The sequence below is a fragment of the Lepidothrix coronata genome, unplaced genomic scaffold, assembly GCF_001604755.1.
Source record: "Lepidothrix coronata isolate B3197 unplaced genomic scaffold, Lepidothrix_coronata-1.0 Scaffold63, whole genome shotgun sequence".
NCBI lineage: Eukaryota > Metazoa > Chordata > Aves > Passeriformes > Pipridae > Lepidothrix > Lepidothrix coronata.
The window spans coordinates 494,415-516,648 of record NW_016690243.1 but is presented as its reverse complement, the minus strand read 5'-3'; the positions used below and the strand labels follow the sequence as shown (position 1 = coordinate 516,648).

The window sequence follows — 22,234 nt, the reverse complement described above, 5'->3', positions numbered from 1 at the left end:
GTACTTCTCCTTAGGGAATCCTCCATATATCACAGCAAATTCAGCTGTTGTCATTCCCATCTGAGGAGAGGCTGTGAATAGCAGCACTGCATGGTCCAGGATATTAGATTTGGGTGAACTGGCAGAAAGCAATAGGATGGCTTGGAAACACCTGTGTGCACTCATCAGTGTGCTCAGTCACACTTCAGCAGCTCTGAAATAACTCCCATAATTTTAAAGCAGAAGGCACAGTATTTTGACTAAGGAGGTTCACCCAAGCATCTTGGCTTTTCTGATGTAAAGAAATAGTCAAGGAGTGCATTTGCTTTCAGTGCATTGGCACTGAGTTGGGACTCTTAGTCTCTGGAAAGTATATCTACGGATAGCCTGTTATTCATACCTTAAGAAAGATATCAGTGCTCAAAACATGATCATGGTACAAGTATCTGAAAGGTTAGAATAACATAGTTATATTATTAGTTTGTAAGGTAATGGAAAAGGCAACCTTTTCAGTTTAACGTGCATCAACACTGGGATATTTCTTTCACTATCCAACAAGGTCAAGATGGCTTTTTCTTTAGGCTCACCATGTTTTCCTATGTAGATGTTTGACTGTGGTAGAAAGTTGCAGTTAATACCTTTGTTCTTTAGAAAGATCAGACGAATGTTGTACTGGCCAGCATGTTAGCAGATACCAAGATGAAAGAAACAAGAGCACACCATGTTTAACTAGCCAGGCAGATGCCAAACCACCCCCAGGATGTGGAGGTGGTAATAAAAGCCCTTCTTCACCTCCCCTTTTTGTTGCCCAGTTCAACCTTTCCCCTGCTACAGTGTCAAAATACCGCATACTTTGGATAAAGCATAGCCACTTGAATTTAAGTAAGATGAAAGAAATGATGTCACTGCAATCAAATAGTTGTCACCTAATCTTGTTGGTTGCAAACAAAATAAGTCAAGCCATTGAATTATACCTCTGGAACTGAGAAGTCTCATGTTGATTTAATATTTACAATGGTTTGAAAGTCATATGATGTAAAAACTGTCAAGCTGAAGCTTGTCAAGCAGCCATACCCTCTGGCTGCACAGCAGAGCAGCTAAATGTCGATCAGGCACTTCTGCTGAGTAAACCAGTGGAACTTTCTAATATTAGCTGCTTGCTGAAGTGGGTAGTGTAAAGATAGAGATGTATAACGAATGCAGTCACTCTTGCCAGAAGTCTGCCTGTTCCTGTGTCTGTTTTATACACTTTGTGGGTGCTGTAGGCAGCAAACTGAGGGCCCACCTCCTGTGCCACTTGACTAGTTTTTGTGTAGCTGAAGGTGTCCTTATGTTGCTGCAAATAATTTATGTAATATGCTTTCTGTCCATGCCACTGTAGCCTCATACTCAGAAGTGGGAGCTATGTCCATGAGAAAAGAGAAGGGCTTGGCTTGCCGTTCAGTATTTCTGTCTCATTCTTTAATGGAACAGGCATAAAGAGAACAGGCATATACTTACCACAAAGATACCCTTCTAAGTCTACCAGAAAACTAATGTTGTGATCCCTTTAGAAATGATGCCACAAAATTTCATAGGGAAAAATGTGCTGATTGACTTTTGTTAGTGGAAAGCAGCTGGTGAAATGCTGGAGGGCCAGTGCTACTGATGAGATTTTGCAGAGCACCATGTGAGGTGTCATCCAGTAGCAAATCTGTGGTAGAACGGTATGCTGCCTCTCAGTGAGTCCTTATACAAGTACTATGTTTAATTCTGGTCTCACCTTCACTGGAGTCAATGAATTGTCTTTGTTGAAATTAAGAGAATAAATCTGGTGTTAAATTAAAGGAAAAGCCAGAATCGAGACCTCACCATTTCAAAAGCTGTAGATATTGATTATATTTTTTTAGTTCTGCTTTAAATTACATTCTTGTGGATTTTCAGTTCTATTACTTCTTGTAGTGTGAAGAATTCACAATTTTTCCCCCTGAGGGAAATTTATAAAACGCTCTTAATGTTCCCAAACCTTTGCAACACAGTGAACTTTTCTCTGCCAGTCAGCTTCAGCATCTGCTTATAACTTAAGTAAGAACAGCAGATGTTTCCATGGATTTTTACTTCACAAGTTGTGAGGAGGAATTAAATTTGGCAACTGTAGCTGAGATTCTCAGTGATTTACAATGTTAACTGGACAGTGATGTTTTCCTGAAGAAATAACAAGTCTGTAGGGACTGAGTTAATTGCTATTTTTCAGTGTAATAACTCAGTTCTGCATTATGGTAAATGTGAGTCCTGGCACTAATCAATGTTATCTTTTCATCTGGCATTTGGGGCTTTGTTAGTGGTTATTTGTCTGGAATGATTGCATTTGTTGACACTAATTTATAATTAAATTATTATTTAAGAAAGGGAGAACAGTCTGGTTACGTGAATCTCAATGCTCTTGATGATTTTTTTCCATTTTCACCTAGAAAAAATGAATCATTTGATAAGACTCATTATATGTTAACTGATGTTTTTTGGGAGAGGTTCATTACTGTGTGTTTTGATTTCTTACAGAATGCAAAGTCTGGCGAAATCCTTTAAATCTGTTCAGAGGAGCTGAATATAATCGGTAAGTGCTACGATGTTGCAGTTTTCAGGCATAGTACTGGGTTAAGGAGCTTAACTGTACTTTTCCATTAATGTAACTCGGAGATGGAAAAACAAAACCAACTGTGGATACATGCACCCATGCCAGATTTTTCTGTAATTCGTAAAATGTTTCTGAATGAAAAGGAGTTTAAATTCATGCTGATGCACTTGTTATTTCTGTAGTTTTTTGTGACCTTATAAAAAACCCATGGAAAATCGTAAGTGTGGTGTAGTTGGTACTGTTAATACAGCAATCCTGTTCAAATCAGTTATAGCAAACAACCTAATTAATTAGGTGTAGGTTTCATGTAGTCCTGATGTTTGAATATGTGTTACCAATTTCCAGTGTGTACTTTTCAACATCCTCATTAGCTTAGGTTTGACTACTGTTGCTCCATCCTAATACAGTGAAATGCAAAGTGTATTGGTTAAGAGATTGGCCAAGTGAACTTAGTTGGCTTTGCCCATCTCTAAGATCTAGGATTCTTGTCTAGATTTGTTTTGCCAAGTGTGACCTCACTAATCAAAATATCTCTTTGGCATGTTTGCAGGTATACATGGGTAACAGGGAGAGAACCTTTGACTTACTACGATATGAATCTTTCAGCACAGGACCATCAGACATTCTTTACATGTGACACAGATCATTTACGGCCTGCAGATGCTAGTAAGAGACCTTGTGAACAACTGTTTTGGCTAATAGCTTAATGATTGCTTTAAACTGATGCAAGAGAAACGCAGTCAGACATCCGTTCTTTTGGCTAGATAAGGAAAGGCAAAAGTTTGATCATGCCTGGAAAGCCATTGCTGTTGAATTTATAGAATTCTAGACATGAACGAGTGTCTATATATATAAACTATCTAGTTTATGTTGCTTTGTTCTGCTATCTTGCTGAAGTCATTCAAGGTACCATTTGCAAGTGTAAAGGATTGGGTTTTTTCTCCTGTTTCTTGCAGTGGCTTCCAACATGTATAGCTTAATTTGCCTCCAGCTGCAGTGTAGTACATTGACTTACATTATCCAGGTCTCATTTAGTCTATGCTGATAGAAGAGAGAGCTGATGTAAAACTTGAGTGTTTCATCCCCTGATGTAGTTAGAAGCTCTGTAAAAAAATGAGAACAGCAATTTACAGCTGAATTTGTATAAGCAGCTTTAGTTGTATTAAGCCTTTACTGTTTAGTCCACACGCAGACTTTGGTTCTACTAAAAATATACAACAATGATTTCAATTGTCAGAATTTGCCTCTGAACAGGTAAATTCTCTTTGTCTCTTAGGAAGGGAGGACACTGATACTTGGGTGCTCCATTCTGAAGGCATAATTACAAGGGAGAACATACTGTGCTTTTTTGACATATGATAAACATGAATCCTGTTTTCTGAACTCAGTGGTCTAATTGTGAGGTCATTTTATTAGCCTGGATGTTGTTTCCATTTAACATTCATCTAAAGCAACAACACAGTAAGAATCCCAACTATCCCTGTGGAATCTTCTACACCAATAGGAAATAGCTGCTTGTCACCTCTATACATGGCAGTGCAGATAGCATGATGTCTCAACCAGATTTTCTCCTGAAAAAAGTTTAATTAAATATATGGGACAAAAACTCATATTCATTATGTATCTTTTTGAATGATAACTGAGCTTTATGAAATGCTCTGTGATGAGTTGGACTGTTGTTACAAGGCAGTAGATTACAGTGTTAGTGCTGTAATGACTGATATACCCCTCTTCTCTTTTGTTTATTGAATAGTAATGCAAAAAGCCTGGAGAGAGAGAAACCCTCAAGCCCGAATTTCTGCAGCACATGAAGCTTTGGAATTGAATGAGTGAGTGACAACAACAACATTAACATTTATTTCCTGTCTTTTAGAAAATCCATTTGATGATAGTTTAAGGCAGGGGAGTTGCTACAGTAATTTTTAACTGTGAATACAGGCCTGTCACAGGAAGGCCTACAACAGAAGGAAAAAAGCACAGCTGCATTCTGTCCTAGGTACCCAGAAGATCCTTAGGGCAGTAATGACAATGGAAGTCTTCCTGTTGTTATCAATGGGCTTTGGAACAGCATAAAAAAGTTTTAATTGAGTTGCCTCCTGATGAGCATATGAAATATGTATTTATGGGATGAAGCGTTCCCTTTTGAGTTTCTCAGTCATCATGAACGGAAGCAAGAAAGAAAGGACTCATAAACACCTTCTGAAACACACATTTCGTAGTATGAGAGAATATGATCTAATTTTCTGGAACTTTTGGTCTTTGAGTCTGTAACTAATTTCCTCAGTGAGAAGTGTAGTATTTTGAGATCCCACAATAAACACAAAACCAGTGCAGGAATGCTTTACTGGTATGGCAAACTGTATAAATGTTGCTAAAGTGCATAAAGTGGAGAGAGTCCCTTAGGTTGCCGACAGAGATTACTGTATTCTAGAATTCCATAAACTGGTGCTTTACAGATTGTCCTTCATGTATTTCATCAGAAGAAGAGAGAGAATTGTTTGTTCTTGTATAGCAATTTAACTGAGTGAATGTAGCATAAAAGGCAGAAATGAGCTCTAAGACTATTCTGTTCTACTCAGATATCATAGAATTAGAGAATGGTTGAGGTTGGCAGGGATCTCTGGAGGTCATTATCGAACCCCTCCATTCAAACAGGGCCACCTACAGCACATTGCACAAGACCATGTCCAGCAGGCTTTTGAATATCTCCAAGGAGGGAGACTTCACAACTTCCTTGGACAACTTGTGCCAGCGTCGGTCACATTTTAAGTAAAAGAAGTGTTTCTGATGTTCAGGGGAACCTTCCGTGTCTCATTTTGTGCCCACTGCCTCTGGTCCTGTCACCAGATACAACTAAAAAGAGCCAGGCTCTGTCCTCTTTGCCCCCTCACTTCAGGTATTTACAAAGATTGAGAAATTCCCCCCAAAGTCTTCTCTTCTCCAGACTGAACAGTCCCAGCTCTCTGAGCCTTTTCTCATATGTGAGATGCCCTAGTCCCTAATCATCTTCATGGCCCTTCATTGAACTCTCTGTAGTATGTCCATGTCCTTCTTGTACTGGGGAGCCTAGAACTGGACACAGCACATCCATGTGTGGCCTTGCCAGGCTGAGTAAAGGGGAAGGATCACTTCCCTTCACCTGCTGGAAAAACTCCTCCTAGTGCAGCTCTGCTGCAAGGGCACATTTCTGTTTTGTTTTTTGCTTGGGTTGGGTTGAGTTTTTGTTGTTGTTTTTTAATCTCTACAATTACATTTATAATCTGTTCTTTGCATATGGCAAATGTTATAGGTGTGTTGATTCTTTTCAAACCATTACAGTAATTGAGACAGTTTGTGTTAAAACAATAGTGCATAAAACTAGTCTTGTTTTCCAGAAGGAGTTTTAGGGATGTAGGCTTAGTGAGACAGTACTTTACTTTCTGGGACAGTTGTCAGTAGGTTTACTCAAGGGCTGAGTGATATAGTACCTAAAAATGAGAGTCACGATCTGGTCGACAGAATATTTATTCATCAAAATAGTTCATCAGAAAAGTACATGGACAAAATCTCCTTACTTCCATACTTAACGCATCCTTGCCAGTCTGCATGTCTTCACATAGCTTTTACATCATGCACCCTTCTCATGGTTTTTCCTCTGATATTTTTGCAGGTGTGCTACTGCCTATATTCTCTTAGCTGAAGAGGAAGCAACAACAATTGTAGAAGCAGAGAAGCTGTTCAAGCAAGCTCTGAAAGCTGGAGAGGGCTGTTACAGGCGCAGTCAGCAGTTACAGCACCATGGTGCCCAGTATGAAGCCCAACACAGTAAGTTTCTTATGAGGGAATAGCCATTTCTAAGGGAGAGAAGTTCCAGGGAGTTATTTGGGTTTTTTAGGTGGGTTTTTTTGGTGTTCTTTCCCCTCTAAGAACTGTGCTATCAGTATTTGGCATTAGCTGGAATATGGCCCTAGAGCCAGACTATTCTGTTTCAGTGTTTTCGCTTGATTGTGTTGCTGAGCTATCAGTGCTCAGATTCCAGATATGCCTTTTCTTTGTCATGGCAGAAAATATTGTAGCGTGAACTTAACAGAAAAGAAAAGGTATTAGAGCCAAAAGAGATCTGATATTTAGAAAATGCTGGACTCAGTTTAAGTTGCACTGAAGTGCCTTTAGCCATTTTGAAAACATGGGTTCGTGTTGTGAGAAAGTACTAAAGAATGATGGAAATAGGAGCGAAGTGATGCTTTGCCAGCTTTTTTCTGTCAGCTCTGAGGATAAATGGGTACACTGCGTTGTTCTGTGTAAAAGTTAATGAGACCCATTAAGGAGTTTGACATTTGAAAAGTTAGTTGCATATATTAAGAAAGGTCACAGAAACATAGAAATTAACAACTGGAATATTACAGTGATCTAATTGAAAGTCTAGATTTTTAGTATGTTTTTAAAATTTTGAATAAGCAGATTTAGCTGTTTTGATATTTGTTAGCTACTCCTTGAATCCAAGAAAATAAATGAGGGTTCACTTACAGTAAATTACCAAAGAGATAATAAAACCAACAGTCTAGTGTCTACCCTGAGCAAAAATAACACCAATTAATTACATAAATACAAGCACTAACATACTTTGGGCATCTTCAGGTTTCTCAGGACCTGAATTCACAGCCTCTGGCTATCTCACATAATTTGGAGATTGCTGATAAAAATTGTACACAGTAAAACTATCTGTGATCTCTGGTTTCAAAAGTGTATGCAGGTCTGTACCTGAAACCCTGAGGTTTTATAAAGCTTGGGGGTAGTATTTCAAGTATTTGTTGGTTGTAAAATGATATTTAGGATGATTTGTTTATTTTTGATGAAAGTAAAAATATAGAGCAGCTGAGCCCTTGAAGCAGTTTTTGTGCTCTAGCAAGCTTATGGTTTTCTGTGAAACCTTAATTTGTGCACTGAATTCATCTTTAGTACAGAAAATTACTATGAAAAGTACACAATAAGTAATTAGTAAACACTGTCATGATGCTTATGTTCAAGTTAACCTGGTTAAGTTTGTGCAGGCAGTTACAAGTATGGTATTTCTGTAACCAGTGTGTGCTAGATGACCACTCTCCTGGTCAAATTTGACACCCGAATCCTTCAGTATTTCACCTGAGGAAGTAACCAGTTGAATCACAAAATTAAGTGCATTGCCACAGAGCAGGGGGGCTGAAAAGTGACTCCCAGCTCTGACTGTATTCAAGAGGGGCTTCAGGAGGGCCTAGGTGATACCACTTCTCTATACCACCCAGTCTCCCCTTGAAAATGTCAGTGTGCACCCGCAGAAATAAGAAAAAGTCCAGCCTCAGATGGTGCCTTGGACAAAGGGGCTTCATGCAGGAGTCTCTTGATTATATGCTGGACTTCTGCATGGTTTACAGGGGTGGAGAGGAAGGACTGTGGAGTGATGTGTTGCTGTTCCATGATTCTTAGAGGTCAGTTGTTCCATTTCTGGTCTTTGAAGTAAATTTTCGGATGAAAAGTGGGCATTTCGTATTTTACAGGTGAAACACACTGTAATTTCTTGAACAACAGCGTATTTGTTGTTCTAGCACATTGCTCTGCATTTCTGTTTATTCATGTGTTCCATCTCCTTCATACGGTATTTTATGTTAGACAGTAAATTTTAAGAGTGAATGGCTTTGAGTACCCAACTTGGCTTCTTTCAAGAGGTGCTTGTTTATAGAAAACATAGGCAGTCTTCTTTTTAAGATTGCTCATGTTAGGCACCCCAAATTGTTAGTCACGTAAGAGAATTTTGTCCTGGAAGATTATCTTGATTTCATAGTAAGTAAATGCCTTTTGACCATTCCTTCTGAAAAGTCTGAGAAAAGCTTAACCTCATGTGTACCTCATGTACACTATATAAGCATGTTGAAACAGATGTAACTAATAGATTGTGTATTAAATATATAGGAATCCATACAGAGATAAGGAATCAGGTAATATAAAATACAGCTAAAGAAATTCTTCCCTCCTTTATTTATGTTTTTCCTCCAAAGTGAGACCTTTCAACCTGCTGCTTAATCTGTCTGAAAGTTTTAATTACAGCTTTAAAACAATTTGTAGGTCTTTGGAATGTTTTCAGCACACATGTTGTTCTTATTATGAAAGGCTTGAAAATGTTAGGAACAGGCTAAAATCAGAGCACATGCTATACCGAAAGAAAATTTGTAGCAGGTGTCTTATATTTTCATGATATGGTAATTTTTTAGATGATTAGCTTCCCACTCATTTCCTGTTGGCCCAGAAGTATTTTAAGGGTTCTCATTGGAAGTATAGGGAAGCGAATGAGAAATGAAAGGAATAAGAATTCTTGAAGAGAATAATTATTGCTGCTGCTCAGTTTCTGTCATCTTTACTGTTAGGGTGTCTTCTAGCACACAGGACTGTCATATCTGAGACATGTTTATTTGCCATCTGTAATTAGTGGTGTGGGGAATTTGAAGATGATAATTAGGTAACGAGTAAAGGCTGTAAACAGGAAGTTCAGCATGTACTACTTTTCTTCTAATCATTAAGAAAAAGACTTAGAGTATGAGGATTTGCTTTGCTACTTCTCCTTATTAACAAGTATGTTTGTAAAAACTTTAAAAAAAGACAGGATGTAACATGCATTTTCATCAATGCCCATGTCTTTACCATGTGTGTGAATTGGTAAGTGTGACCACAGAGTTTTGTGCCAGTGTTAACCTCATAGGAGTTCTCCTTGCCTCACTTGAGAACTTGATGGTCTGTACCCTATAGTGCTTTCTGTACCTTCAGATCTGCTTATGTTTCACAGGTGTAAGGCCAACCCAAGAGTTCTTATTTATCACACTGTATATCTGGAATCAGTCCACTGATTTCAGTGCTGTTATGCCACATCTAAATCATCAGAATTTGGTAATTTTTTATTAAAATTCTCATTAAAATATTGATGGTAGTGAATAAGAAAAAAATGGCAAGAAAACTGTGTTTTGTGTTGGAATAGTAAATGAACCTTTGTTTTATCTTAATGCTGTTTCTTTTTCTTTTTATACAGGAAGGGACACCAATGTGTTAGTATATATTAAAAGGAGGCTGGCAATGTGTGCAAGGAAGCTGGGAAGGACCAGGGAAGCAGTGAAAATGATGAGAGATGTGAGTTTGGATTTCTTTCACGTGTGATATTTAGATAATAGTAGCATAGAGATGATCCACATTTTCTTACAAGTTAGGAGCCGTTCCTGCTGCATTCAGCCCTGCTGATAGTTGTTTTGTATGTGTAATGTACATAAAGATTAATTTAAGAGATCATTTATTTATAATGAAAGCAACGTAAAATACCAGATGGATGGTTACCCATGCACACTGAATTTCCCATCCTGATACATGTGCAGTGGAGGGCAGTATTTAATTATTTGATCATGAAGTTAGTAATATTTTTTCTGAAGCATGTGGCGAGTGCTTCTTATTTAATAAGCACATCTTAAGTATTCTGTTTTCTCCTTGCAAAGCTGCAGTTTGGCTCTGTGCATTGTTTGTGTCACACTTTTCGGACATGAGGACAGTGTTATTTATTCATGCAAAACCTATCACTGAAAGTAATTAATCTATAATGAACTGAACTCCCTTAGAGATAGGGGTTGACTGTATCCCAGTTTTGTAGGCAGGGGAGCTATCAATGATAGTCATAAGTCAATAAGCTACAAAACTACAAATTTGAAACACCAAACTAGCTATTTTGGAGATGCCAGAAGGGGCAGCTGTCTGCATTAGGCATTGTATATGTTTCAGAAATGTAAAATTCTCAAGTTTAGAGGTACCTGTGAATGCCCAGCAGTTCTTCAAGTGAGATCCCCTGGATGCAGATTAGGAGCACAATTCCTTGAGGAGATGACTTGCATCACCCAAGGTAGCAAGTCTGTGACAGAAGGAGGAATGGAGCCCTAGAGCTTCTGGGCAAATGATGGTAAAACTGTTTTCTGTGTTTCTAACGCTTTATATTCCAGCTCCCGCAAAAGTTGAGTAGAGATGAATCCAACAAGAGTTCTGTAGGTTAGGCTGAAGGAGTTAAATTTCAAATGCACAAAGTGAAATCCCAGACCAGAATGAAGCACCTGCAAAGTGTGCTTTAGGCAGCTCAGATGAATGATCCAGACACCTGCCTAGTGAAAAAGGAAATTCTTATTGCGAGTCAGTGGGAATTTTAATGTAAAAAGGCAAGAGACTTTCTCTGGAGCTGAGGCACTTGTATCAGTGGCAATAGGGCAAGTACGTCTGCCAGCTTGGAATCCGGTACCACCATCTTCTCCTGGAACTGGACCACTTATGAGTATTTTTTGAAAACATTGAGCAGGGTTCATCATAATAATGCAGGTCCTCATCCTGAATAATCTACCAGATGGGGAGTAACTTTGTTTCCTTACTCTCACTGGGGTTTTTTAAGCACACAACTCTCGATCTCCAGAATCACTAGAATTTGAGACTGAGGTGTTGAAAAAGGATTTGTCAAAAAAAACCAGCTGTTATATAGCTAGGAGAGTGACAAAGAGGTATAAGGAAGAAAGACCTGGGTTTGCAGTCTTCTGGTCAGTTGAGGGAATGTTGATTTCAAAAACATAGTTTTCAGTCCAGCCAGCTCCACTGATTTTTCGTGAATTTTGTTACACAGACAGTCTGGGACAAATACTGAAATGTTTTGGGGACAAACATTGGAATTCCAAGTTCTGGCATTAATATACAAGAAAGATAAAATTTTGAATTTCATATTCAGCTGACATACATTGTAATTATGGGAAATTCCAGAGCTTACTATGAGCTGCTGAATGTGTTCTCTGATTTATAGATAGGGCTGTGTGAAACAGATACTCTGTGAAGCTTTCTTCTCCTGATGTCAATATGTATGGATAGTTGTGTATGCAGGACACTGGATTCATGGACTTGGATGGTCCCTCTAGTCCTAGGTTTCTTATGCAAAGTGAGAACCAGAGAGCTTTGATTATAATGAATGGCTTATTCTGTCGCTAGAGAGGAAATCGCCTGAAATTGATAAGCAAAATAGAAAATTGTGGATGTTAAGTACAACTCGGATCTCAAAAGGCAACAATAACAGGGAGACCCTAAGTGTCATTAGACACTTGAAGGACTGAAAACACTCCTCTACAGGAATGTTATACTAAAATTGAAGGACTGGATGCAAGACGAAGCAGGTATAAAGATAGAATTTCAGCTTCTGGAGCTTCAACTCAGATCAATGCATTCTGTGTTTTTCCACATACAAACACCGAGCCAAATTCTCAGAACTGAATTTAGATGCCAGTAGAGCTTTTCATTTTAAGCAGCAGAGCTGAGAATTATCAAGTCTCTAGGTGAAATATAAAACAAGCAGTATCTCTAGGTCACAGCTACAGTACACTGGGAGCAAGAGGGGGGTCAAGTCAGCTTTGCAGATGCTTTTCTTAGACTGGTTTGGAGCTACTTATTTCTGATGAATGCACATCCTCCTTTTCGTCATAGAAGACATAAATAATACATTTATGAAGAGCTTTGAAGAACATGAACCTGTCATTGAAGGTTTCAATGTGATTGATGAGGGAGGAGATGAATTTATTCATCTGAAAAAGAATATGAAGAATATGTTGGCTGGGGACTGCTGAATCTAGCATCAGGGGACAGAGGGCGGAGGCCCTGTTTGTGTTTGAAAGATTGAAAACAGGTTTCTCAAGACATGGAACATGATGGAAATGAAGTGTTAAGAGGTTCATGACACCATCTGGGAAATATGATTGGGATGTAGTGAGTCTTTGCCACTTTGAAAAAATAAAACATTTGAGAATGTTTAATTCATTGCATATATGAGGCCATCTTGAGGACATTACTGATGGATTAGATTGTCTTACTTGAATTTTTTGTAAGAAAAGACTGAGATCCTGCTTAAAACACCTTAGTGGAATGAAAATGAGTTGTTAGTGACTTAAGATTTTGATTTTATGGTTATATACACTGCTGATAGGAAAATCATAATCTTTAATATTATTTTGAAGGTAGTAAAAACCATGGGTTTTTTAAAAACTGATTAAAAAAACTTTGAAATCAAGGGTGCTTTAATTTAAAAACATGGGTAGGAATTTCTGTTGCTTCTGTGATTGATTTTGAGGTAGTATTTTTTTGCTGGCTTTTCTACTTGGATGTAATTCATTTAGTTGAGTTGAATTAGTGAGAATTACAAACCTGTCATTTCCATGGAAACATGTAATGGAATCATACATAGGTGTCACTTTTGCTTGTATTTCTGATGATAATTATTTACTATATTTTGCTATAGAAACCAGCAGCTGCCACTATTTGTATATATTGAGTTAACTTGTGATCTCATTTTGATTAGTGTATTGTTGGAATAAGTCCACTGTGGTCAACAGAGTTATTCCAGTTTTATTCTTGTTTATACAGAGCGTGAGGCAACTAGATTGCTTTTACTGTCCCTGAGGAGAAAGTCTACAGTGCTGGTTGTTTTATTTGTTGTGCCGATTATGTTACGAGGATTTAAACTAGTTTGTTCTGAATGATATTGGAAAATTTAGTATGTGCAGAGGCGAACGGCTGTAATGGTGGCTGTGGGGAATCTTTTGTATCCCTTGGTGTTGCATCTTCATTGTGGACAATGTTACAAGCCAGGCAGCTACATGGTGATGAGCAAGGGTAGCCTTTTGTGCCAGCTGCTTTCTGTCTGCTCTTTTCAGATTCCCTCACCATTATAATGGAAGAAAACAGAAATGTGCTGGGTTTGTGTTTTGTGTTTTTCATTGATTGAAAACAGAGAGGATGTGCAGGGTATGCAAAGGCACTTCTCTCTGTGCTTCGTCGGCAGCTGGATCAGTGACTGCACCACTGAATTTAGGAGCAGACCAACACAGTTACTTCTCTTAACTGGGTCAGTGGAACATCCAGGCGAAAATGTACCATGCAAGAAAGTGAATTGTCAAGTTAATTGGAGCTTCTTGGGATTGTTCTGGAGAACATTTGGCCCGTGGAACAAGCTTTAACTGAAGGGTCATGTATGTTTATGAAAGAGAATGGTGACAGGCAGAAGGCTTACTAGCAGACAAAGCAAACGGAAGCTCGTAATTGCTTCCTCCTTCAGAGAGAAGATGAAAGAAACTCATTCTAGAGTGTATTTATCTCCTAACCCATGGCCCTGTGCTCCCTTGAAGACTGCTTTGTATTCTTCATAAGTATGTGTTTCTGACACACATTGAAGTTGCAATTTGCTCTATGCTTTGCAGCTTTGTTTATAAATGAGTGAGGTTTAGGGAGAGAAGAGGATCTCCAGGTCTTTCCTGGAGAAGGATAGAAACAACAACACTTTTTAAGGGTCAGAAAAGTGCATTTTATATCTGGGATTAGTCATATCTGCTGAGAAATTACTCTTCAGATTCTGATAAAGGACCTAGAAGTCTACTTATTTCTGAGAACCTTATTGAGGGTATTTCAGTTGGATCTGTTTATGTGTTTGTCTTGGTGCCCACCTGCAGTCTCTAAATGTGTATTTTATGCCACAGAAGACAGCTAAGCAGCTTGTATTGTTAGGGTGTTGCATGCTTATCAATGGACTGCATGATAAGTTCTTTAAACATTCAAGCTTAACTTAAAATGGTTTAAGAGGTTATGTCACTTGAAGGCTTTGAAAGGGTACTCAATCACACTAAATCAGTTTTAATGATATGAGTAGGTTGGGTTTTTATGACCAGTGGTATTACTGATTTTTGCTGGGATGATGGTTCTGCAAATCTAGCATACTTTCTTGGCAACCTCTTTTGCTAGGCTTTGAATAAGGATTTCTGTTCAATATTCTGTTGAAGTCTGTATTCTTGTGTGTGCATTGCTGATTTCCTCTTGAGTAGTGCAAATACATAGCCAGGAGTGTTCTGCACATTGAATTATGAAGCTGTGTGAAACAAGGAGAGTACTAATTGCTAATAAAGATGTCGTGATCCCTAGCAACTTAACAACACAATTCCTGCAGCTACTTGCATCGACAGCTACTGTCTGTCTCTCCCAAATGCTTCTGGGCTCGAGGCAAGGATTAGTGAGTCAGATTCTTTGGCTTGTTTTACACAGGCCAGGTTAGTCAGGCTACTCTGCCTTGAATGGGATTCTAGCTTTACTAACATCTATAGCGGTTGTTTTAAGTACCATTTATTACCATTTAATAAAATTTATAAATATTTATAAAAATATTTATTTAGTACCATTTATAAAAGGGAAAGTACTTCTTAGTTAAATGAGACCAAGAGTTCTCACAGATATTAGAAGAGTGCTATTCTTGTGAATGGTGACATTTGCTAGTCTTTACCAGTCTTCAGTTAATTCTTGTTCTGACAGAGAAGCACTGCAAGTGATAAGTGCTGATTTTAATATTTTCTTATGTCTTTGTATTCAAATGTGGTTTGTTTTGTCACAGATTCACATAGTATGCCAAGTGGAAAAGGCAGGTTGGAACATCTCTCATTTCAATAGGCTCTTAAACAAAATGGAGACTTCTGTGATTCCCCTGATGGTGTTTATCCCTTCCTTTTTTCTGCACATGACTCAGACCCCTCACTTTTATTCATGACTGTGATTCTGTGCAAAACTCATAAGCTAGAAATTTGGTGACTACAACCTAAACTGCTAATAATGTTTCTTATATAAATTATAGGTTTCCAGGATTGGGATTCTGTTAAGCTAGAATATGGTCACATAGTCTTGGTAGGAGCCCTGGTAACTTGGATTCCTTTTTGTCCACCATCTTGCATCACTCCATGTTCAGAGGCTTTGTATTGTCCTTTAATTATGGTCTTCCATCTCTCTGGAATGTCCTAGCTCATTTTTGAGCTGCTAGATAGTTTCCTCACTTTAATTTTATTTAAAAATCCACTTCTAAAATTATGTCAGTTTCTACAAAAAGTACTTTGAGATGATTTTTCAAGGACTAATTCTGCTTCTGTCTACTGCTTTTGCCACCTCTTAGTAGCCACTTTTACTTTCAGGGAGAATTAGATGTAGTAAGTATGAATTTTCATGAACAGGTTGATTCTAGTTGAAGGTGTCCCTGCCCACAGCAAGGGGGTTGGAACAAGATGATCTTTCGTGTCCTTTCTAGCCCAAACCATTCTATGATGCAAATAAAGGAATTTTTTTGAACAGGACTATGAGTAATGACTTTATTTTCATGCTTTGTAAAATTACTAATATTTGATGTAACAAACATCAAACGTCTTTTCTTCAAGTGTGGTGCTTGCCACTCAAATGAAAGCATTTGTCAGGTTACAGTAAATACGTAAAGATAATTTAGCACTGTTATTAGTTTTATATGATGTGATTGTTTAGTATTAAATGTAGATCTGGAACAACTTGTACTCTTCTGGGTCCATGCCACATCTGCCTTTAAAATTCTCTTTATTCCTGAAATACATACATTTTTGCAACATAGTCTAAATTACAGCATTTTCATAATTATATTCCTTTAAGAACTCAAGACATACTGTGATGGTTTTCACTCTAGGCCTTCCTGGAGACCAGCTTGTAACCAGGAAGGAACTAGGAAGGTGACCACGGAAGTATTCCATGCTATTCCTTTACGTAATCCTCCAATTAAGAGAGAACATAAAGGCTGTGTGTTGTAGCATGTTTCCTTAGAGTTTGCATGTTTAGTAAGATATTTTTCACTCTATTGACTCATTGTTAATCCTACATTGAAGCGAAGTCATGTTACCTTTGAATATTATGGAGCACTTGGTCTAAATTCAAACTTAAAACTGAATGTTGGCAGATTATAAACCCATGCCATACCACAGTTAGTGTAAACTGGATCTGGGTCTCTTTTCTGACACTCTGAAGATGTTATATTTCCTGAATTCCACATATGGATGAAAATATGGGGGGATCCTACTGCTAATCATTTGCAAGCTTCAAAACAGATCTGACAGATTTGGCTTCTTAGCTCCTATCCTCTCTGAGCTGTGAAAGAGTAACTGTGGAGCTGCTTCCAAACAAAACAGTGATTATTTGCCAAAAGAAATGCAGCACTTAGAGAAAGTAATGAATTGACAGACTCCTACTGTTGCTCTAATTAAGCAGAACTTTAATTCAGGTAGGTCCTGTGCATTCAGATCATTTTCCAACTTAGAGAGCTATGAGAGGGTCTGTTTGCATCACATGAATCCCACTCACAGTGAGACTGTGCTTGAATGAGTTTGACTCCTAGGACCAGGAGTTAGACTAATTTTTAAGCATCTGTTAACAGGGCCTTTTTGTGTGCTAGCCTTAGTCTGCTGACAATGTTTCTTCCCTTCTGTCCTTGCCAGGTGAGCTGGCCAGGAGAACTAAAGATTGGTGTATCTTATTAGACATCAGAGGGTCAACATGGAGTAACGTTGCAAATGCGTCAAGCCCAGAATGAGCTTCAGTCAGAGCTTAGACATCTGAAAGGTCAGCTGTAGCCAATGAAGCCCACAGAAATGGAGGTTTCTGGTTTTCTGCTCAGAAATGGCTTGGAGTTTTGCCTTTTCTACCTTGTTCAGTTAACAGTTCTTGGAGATTACATGTCATATACCAGAAAGCAGTTTTTGCAAAGCACTTGTGAAAATGACAGTGCTATCCATACTGTGTGCTTGATTCTTCAATGGTGGTGGACAGGTTTTGCCATTTTAGATACCCACTGCAGGAACATATACACTAGGAATTAAGGTTGTAACAGTTTCACTGATTGCATTGAATTTCCTTTGTTTGCTTGATTTTTTTTCATTTTAAGATGAATTCATTTTCCCTTTTTATAAATGCATTCAGTTGAATACATTGACCTGAAAATGTTTTTGTTTGTTTGTTGAGAAGATAGGAGTACAAGCAGCAGTGAATGGTTGCATGCACTGCCTGTAAAATATGTGGCCATGCATACAGCCATAATGCAAACGGAGCGTAGGTATGTCAACACCAGGTTATATATAAGATCATTCATTTATCCACCTTTGTATTCCCTTGAGTCCTGGGGTCTAGTTGTAGGCATAAGCTGCAGGTTTAAGCAGTTTTCTACACAAATAATGTTTCTTTGCTAATTGGTGCATGATGTTAATGTCATTACAAGGAGAATAGCAGATGCGGCAGTTAAAGCTACATTCCTTGAAAATGTTAAAAAAATTAGATCTTAATGAGAAAATCCTGGTGACTGAGATATTCTCAGGCAAGGCAGTCTTCTTCATTAAGCTGTCCTTAGGGAGATAAAACTTGTTTCTCATCTAGTAAATCAGATGTGGATTTCCTTCTACCATAAAGCATTTTCTGTGATGATCATAGCTTCATATCCATCACAAAATTGTTGAACCTACACCCTGCAATGTAAATTGAGGTGAGTCTGTGAATACAGAGCTCCCAGAACTAGTCTTAAGATATCCAGTCTTATTTCCAGAATTTTTCTGCAAACTTATAATCCAAAAATATTATTTATCTAAAAAATTAAAACTTAATAATTATCTGCAAAAGCTACCATTTTTGTATATTTGTAGTATACCTAATGAATCTTTCAAAGAAAAGCAGTTCTACTTTCTACGCCTGTATGTATTTCCCCCCAAATGTGCAGAGCAATTAGAACAAAATATGTACTATCCCAGCCCCAGGTCTGAATTCCATCACTAGAAAGTATTTTGATACAAGTTTGAAGTAAAATCCTTGTGAACATAGATTTGGTATGATGTGTTCAATAGCTGTTTGTATATCCTTATGTTGTAAGGAGGGAATACGATCATAGCCATGCGGTGTGTGTTTTCCTATGGTATGAACACGAGCTTAGCTCAGTGGGACACTTCTCTTTAATATCAGCCGAGAAAGCAACTAACTGCAATTTTACAATGGCATTTTTAGTTCTAATTAGTCTTTAAAACGCTGCAGTGGTTCTGGTGAGAAATCTTGAGTTCTGAATTCGATGGCTGCTCTCTTGAATTCTAAAGGTGTAGAGAAAGATGATAACAGAGCCTTTGTCTTTTCTTCAAGTGTGGTGCTTGCCACTCAAATGAAAGCATTTGTCAGGTTACAGTAAATACGTAAAGATAATTAAAATTGATAAGCCAAATGATTTGGCAGATATTGGTCTGTAACTTTGCAGAAAATAAATGCAGAGGGTTGTCTGTGCCTCTTAAACTGGAGGCCAGATTAGAGCTCAGTGCTGTGTGGGTCTGGAGAATGGAGGGTGTGTTTTTTATCTTGTGTTTGGGGATAGCGTGCCCATCTTTACATCTCTGTGTGGAGCATGAGCCAGCTCCCTCTCCATCTGCTAGGGAGGGGAGGGGAGCAAGCTCACAGTCTGCTCTGCGTAGCTCCTCAGCATGACACAGTATATGACCTGCCCTGACTATTCACCAGACCTGTGGGGCAATTTTTTCTTCCCCAGTGTTTGCTTTCACTATGAGGCCTAAAAGATGGCGTGTCATAATACTCCTTCGTCCAAGTGGCTTTACTTTCTGGCAAGTTTCTCAGAAACCAAATTTTTACTGTGACTGGAAATTATTTGCAGTGAAAACTATATACTCTATATCCAGAAGTGACAGAGAAATGAGTTCATGCCTTCTTTTCTTTCTTTTAATAGCAAACATGCTCTCATTTATGCACAGTCAGTGTTCAAATAGCTGAGTGGCCACTTAGAGGTGTTTTATTTTTGAGGCTACAATATCAACTGAGTTCATTATTACTGGGTTGGACTTCTTAACATTTGACTTTTCCCAGATGAAACCTTTTTTAACACTTACCAGTTTGAAGGCCTGGCAGTCCAGACAATTACCTTTATTCTCTTGCTGTCTGAGAGAGGGTTTATCACTCTGACAGAACGTAATTAAAATAGAAAAAAACCAAAAGGTTAGTGAGTGATGTCAGTGAGAGACAGAGAACCAGAGTAAGAGCTTTTACTGGCTAGAGTACATCTATAAACTAGCTGCAGCTCTTCCCTTCACTGATGGAGGGAATGTTATTCTGCCAGCTGTTATTCTCAATGAGCAGGGATAATCCTTCTCAATCCCCTAGAGGGTTTCTTTGCAAGATGTTCATTCTAAAATTCTCATATTTGCATAGAGCCAGATTCTGTCATGCTCTTTCCTGCCAAATAGTAGCTTCCTCTCTTAAAAATCAAATAGTTAGTAAGGACAAGAATGAAGACAAGTAGACTCTGTGACAGGTCTTTAACTGATGAATCCAACTATGTGGATTTTCACCTGTGCTTATTTTAGTTCATGAGCAATGACTTAAACTTTTTATTTTATTCTCAAATCCTTCCATTTAACCGAGGTGAGCATCAAGGTCTGTGGTCTCTTGGTGTTTGTTGTTTTTTTTTTTTTTTAGTGGAGGAGAAAAGCCTGCAAACCATGCAGTTTTGTTTATGTTGTTTTTCACAGGTTTAGCTCCTACCAGTGAAACTAAGAGCTTTATGGCCATCCCCATGCCATTAACATGAAAAGTTCAGTGCTTTCTTTCAGCTGCTATCACAGTGATCCTGATTCTCACCAGAAATTTATATCATCGGTTAGACAAAATACTGCCATCCTTGCCTTTCATATTTTAATAATCCTCAAACTGCAGCAAAAAGTCATTGCCATCCAGACAGACAAATTTAGAGTCTTAATTTTTAAGGTCAGAATAGTTCTTACATTAGCTTATGCCAGATCATTTCACAAGGAAGAAGTTCTCTGTGCTTTGCTTCTGTTTACCTGTTGAGGTCTCTTTCTTAACAGTGAAGAAGCTCTACTGCTTTTTTGGGACCTTTTTGTGCTGAATGTACATCATGTAGGCAGTTAAAGAACCATAAAGAGGACACAAGGAAGCAAGGATCTTTTAACAATTCAGTTCTTTAGAGAATCACTCTGACAATAAAAATATTGTTTTGTTCATTCTGCAGTGAAAAATGTGGATGCTTGTTGTAAGTGTGACTTCAAAAACAAGATGCGATAAAATATCAGCTTCAGTCATTTGAATCTATGCAGATATTAAAACTGAGGATATCTAAAAACAAATCCATGGTATCTCTCCAAGGCTTGGTTTGTAAAAAAAAGGCACATCTGAAAGTATTAGATTATTTTAAGTACACATTTCATTCAGTTTGTCATACAAGATGAAGTCCTCAGTTATTGTGTTAGATTTGTATAAACTTTACCTTTCCTATTGTTGCTGCCTTTTCCTTCTTTCTTTCTTTCTTTTTCTCTTTCTTTTTCTCTTTCTTTTTCTCTTTCTTTTTCTCTTTCTTTCTTTCTTTCTTTCTTTCTTTCCTTTTTGGGTTTTGGGGTTTTTTTTTGCTTTTTTGTTTGTTTGGTTTCGTTTGGGTTTTTGGTTTTTGGTTGGTTGTTTTTTTATATTGCCCACAATTGCAGTTGTATTCTAAAGTATTCACAATTACAAATTCTGGTATCACATACTTGATAATATAGCTTCTTTCATTTTATGTTATTGTGATTTTTTTTTCAATGTATTTTCTGATTTTTCCACTAATATACTGGAGAGGTGCTGGATTACTTACTACTGATATACTGGAGCTACACTGTTGAAGATTCTTTTCCAGAACAATAACTCTTCTTCACTTTGAAGAAGCCTATTATTTGAAGGAGAGTTATGTATTCAGATAGCTGTGTTGTTGGATTTCACTAATTACATCCTATGCAACCATGTCTTGTCAAGAACCTGACCTAGCATCCATTAAGAGCTTAGAAATTTCTGAGATAATAGTGAACTCTGGGAAAGGACTAAGAGCAAGGGGAACTGAGAGCTTTTAACTTGGTGTTGAGTATTTCAATGCATTTTGAACAATTTCCACATCAATAATCTAACCCTTTCATATATTATTGATTTTAGCTGATGAAGGAGTTTCCTCTGCTCAGCATGTTCAACATCCATGAAAACCTGCTGGAGGCTTTGTTGGAACTGCAAGCATATGCAGATGTTCAGGCAGTCTTAGCAAAGTATGATGGTAAGTTCAAATATGTATTTGTATTTTCTCTATATGGTACACACTGAAAAAATATTTCTAAGTCAAACTTTTAAAATTTAGGAAACACTGTAATTAAATTGATTGACAGGAGCTTCATACATGCCCTTACACAGTCCTTAATCCAAAGATTAAACACTGTACATTTTTTCTGCCAACCCACGCTTAATTCATTGTACAGGGTAATGGAAGTCACTAGCAGCTCTTCAGTGCTTTCTTTGCTTTCTGTTGGTGTTTAAAGAATGATTGTTTAGGTTCTGCAGACTTTTTATTGCATGCTATTCAAACCTTGTCTGAAGAAAGGATTATCAGTTCCCTTGTGGACTTTCCTATGAATGTTGACTTAGTAGCATACAAGTGCTTTACAAACATTAATTGATTTAACTTCATACCAGTCTATTGAGTAGCAGACTTAATGTCTTATGGAGAAAACTTGGCAAACTCAGAAGACTAGATGAACTTTTTGTATTAATTTTTTGTATTTTTTAGTAAACATTGGTTTGTGCAGCATTACATCTCTTTTTATGTTCAAATCACAGGTGCTGCAGCTCTAGCCCCTTGAACTTCAGTTCAAGACACCAGGGTCTCAGAGACACAGAATGAGAAGTGTTTAGCTTAAATTAAATGGGTTTTACTTGTATTGTGCAGAAACTTTGTGACTGAAACAGGAATAC

General features: G+C 37.8%; 1 protein-coding gene across 3 annotated transcripts in view; it reads left to right on the top strand.

Annotated features, from left to right (window-relative positions):
• Positions 1–22,234, top strand: part of ST7 (suppression of tumorigenicity 7) — a 145,386-nt gene that overhangs the window by 91,137 nt on the left and 32,015 nt on the right. For all 3 annotated transcript variants that reach the window (XM_017817881.1, XM_017817883.1, XM_017817882.1), the window contains exons 4-9: positions 2,518–2,572; positions 3,144–3,259; positions 4,347–4,422; positions 6,243–6,397; positions 9,627–9,724; positions 21,428–21,542. In XM_017817881.1, the coding sequence (XP_017673370.1) occupies positions 2,518–2,572; positions 3,144–3,259; positions 4,347–4,422; positions 6,243–6,397; positions 9,627–9,724; positions 21,428–21,542 (615 nt within the window). The remainder of the gene's footprint in view (positions 1–2,517; positions 2,573–3,143; positions 3,260–4,346; positions 4,423–6,242; positions 6,398–9,626; positions 9,725–21,427; positions 21,543–22,234) is intronic.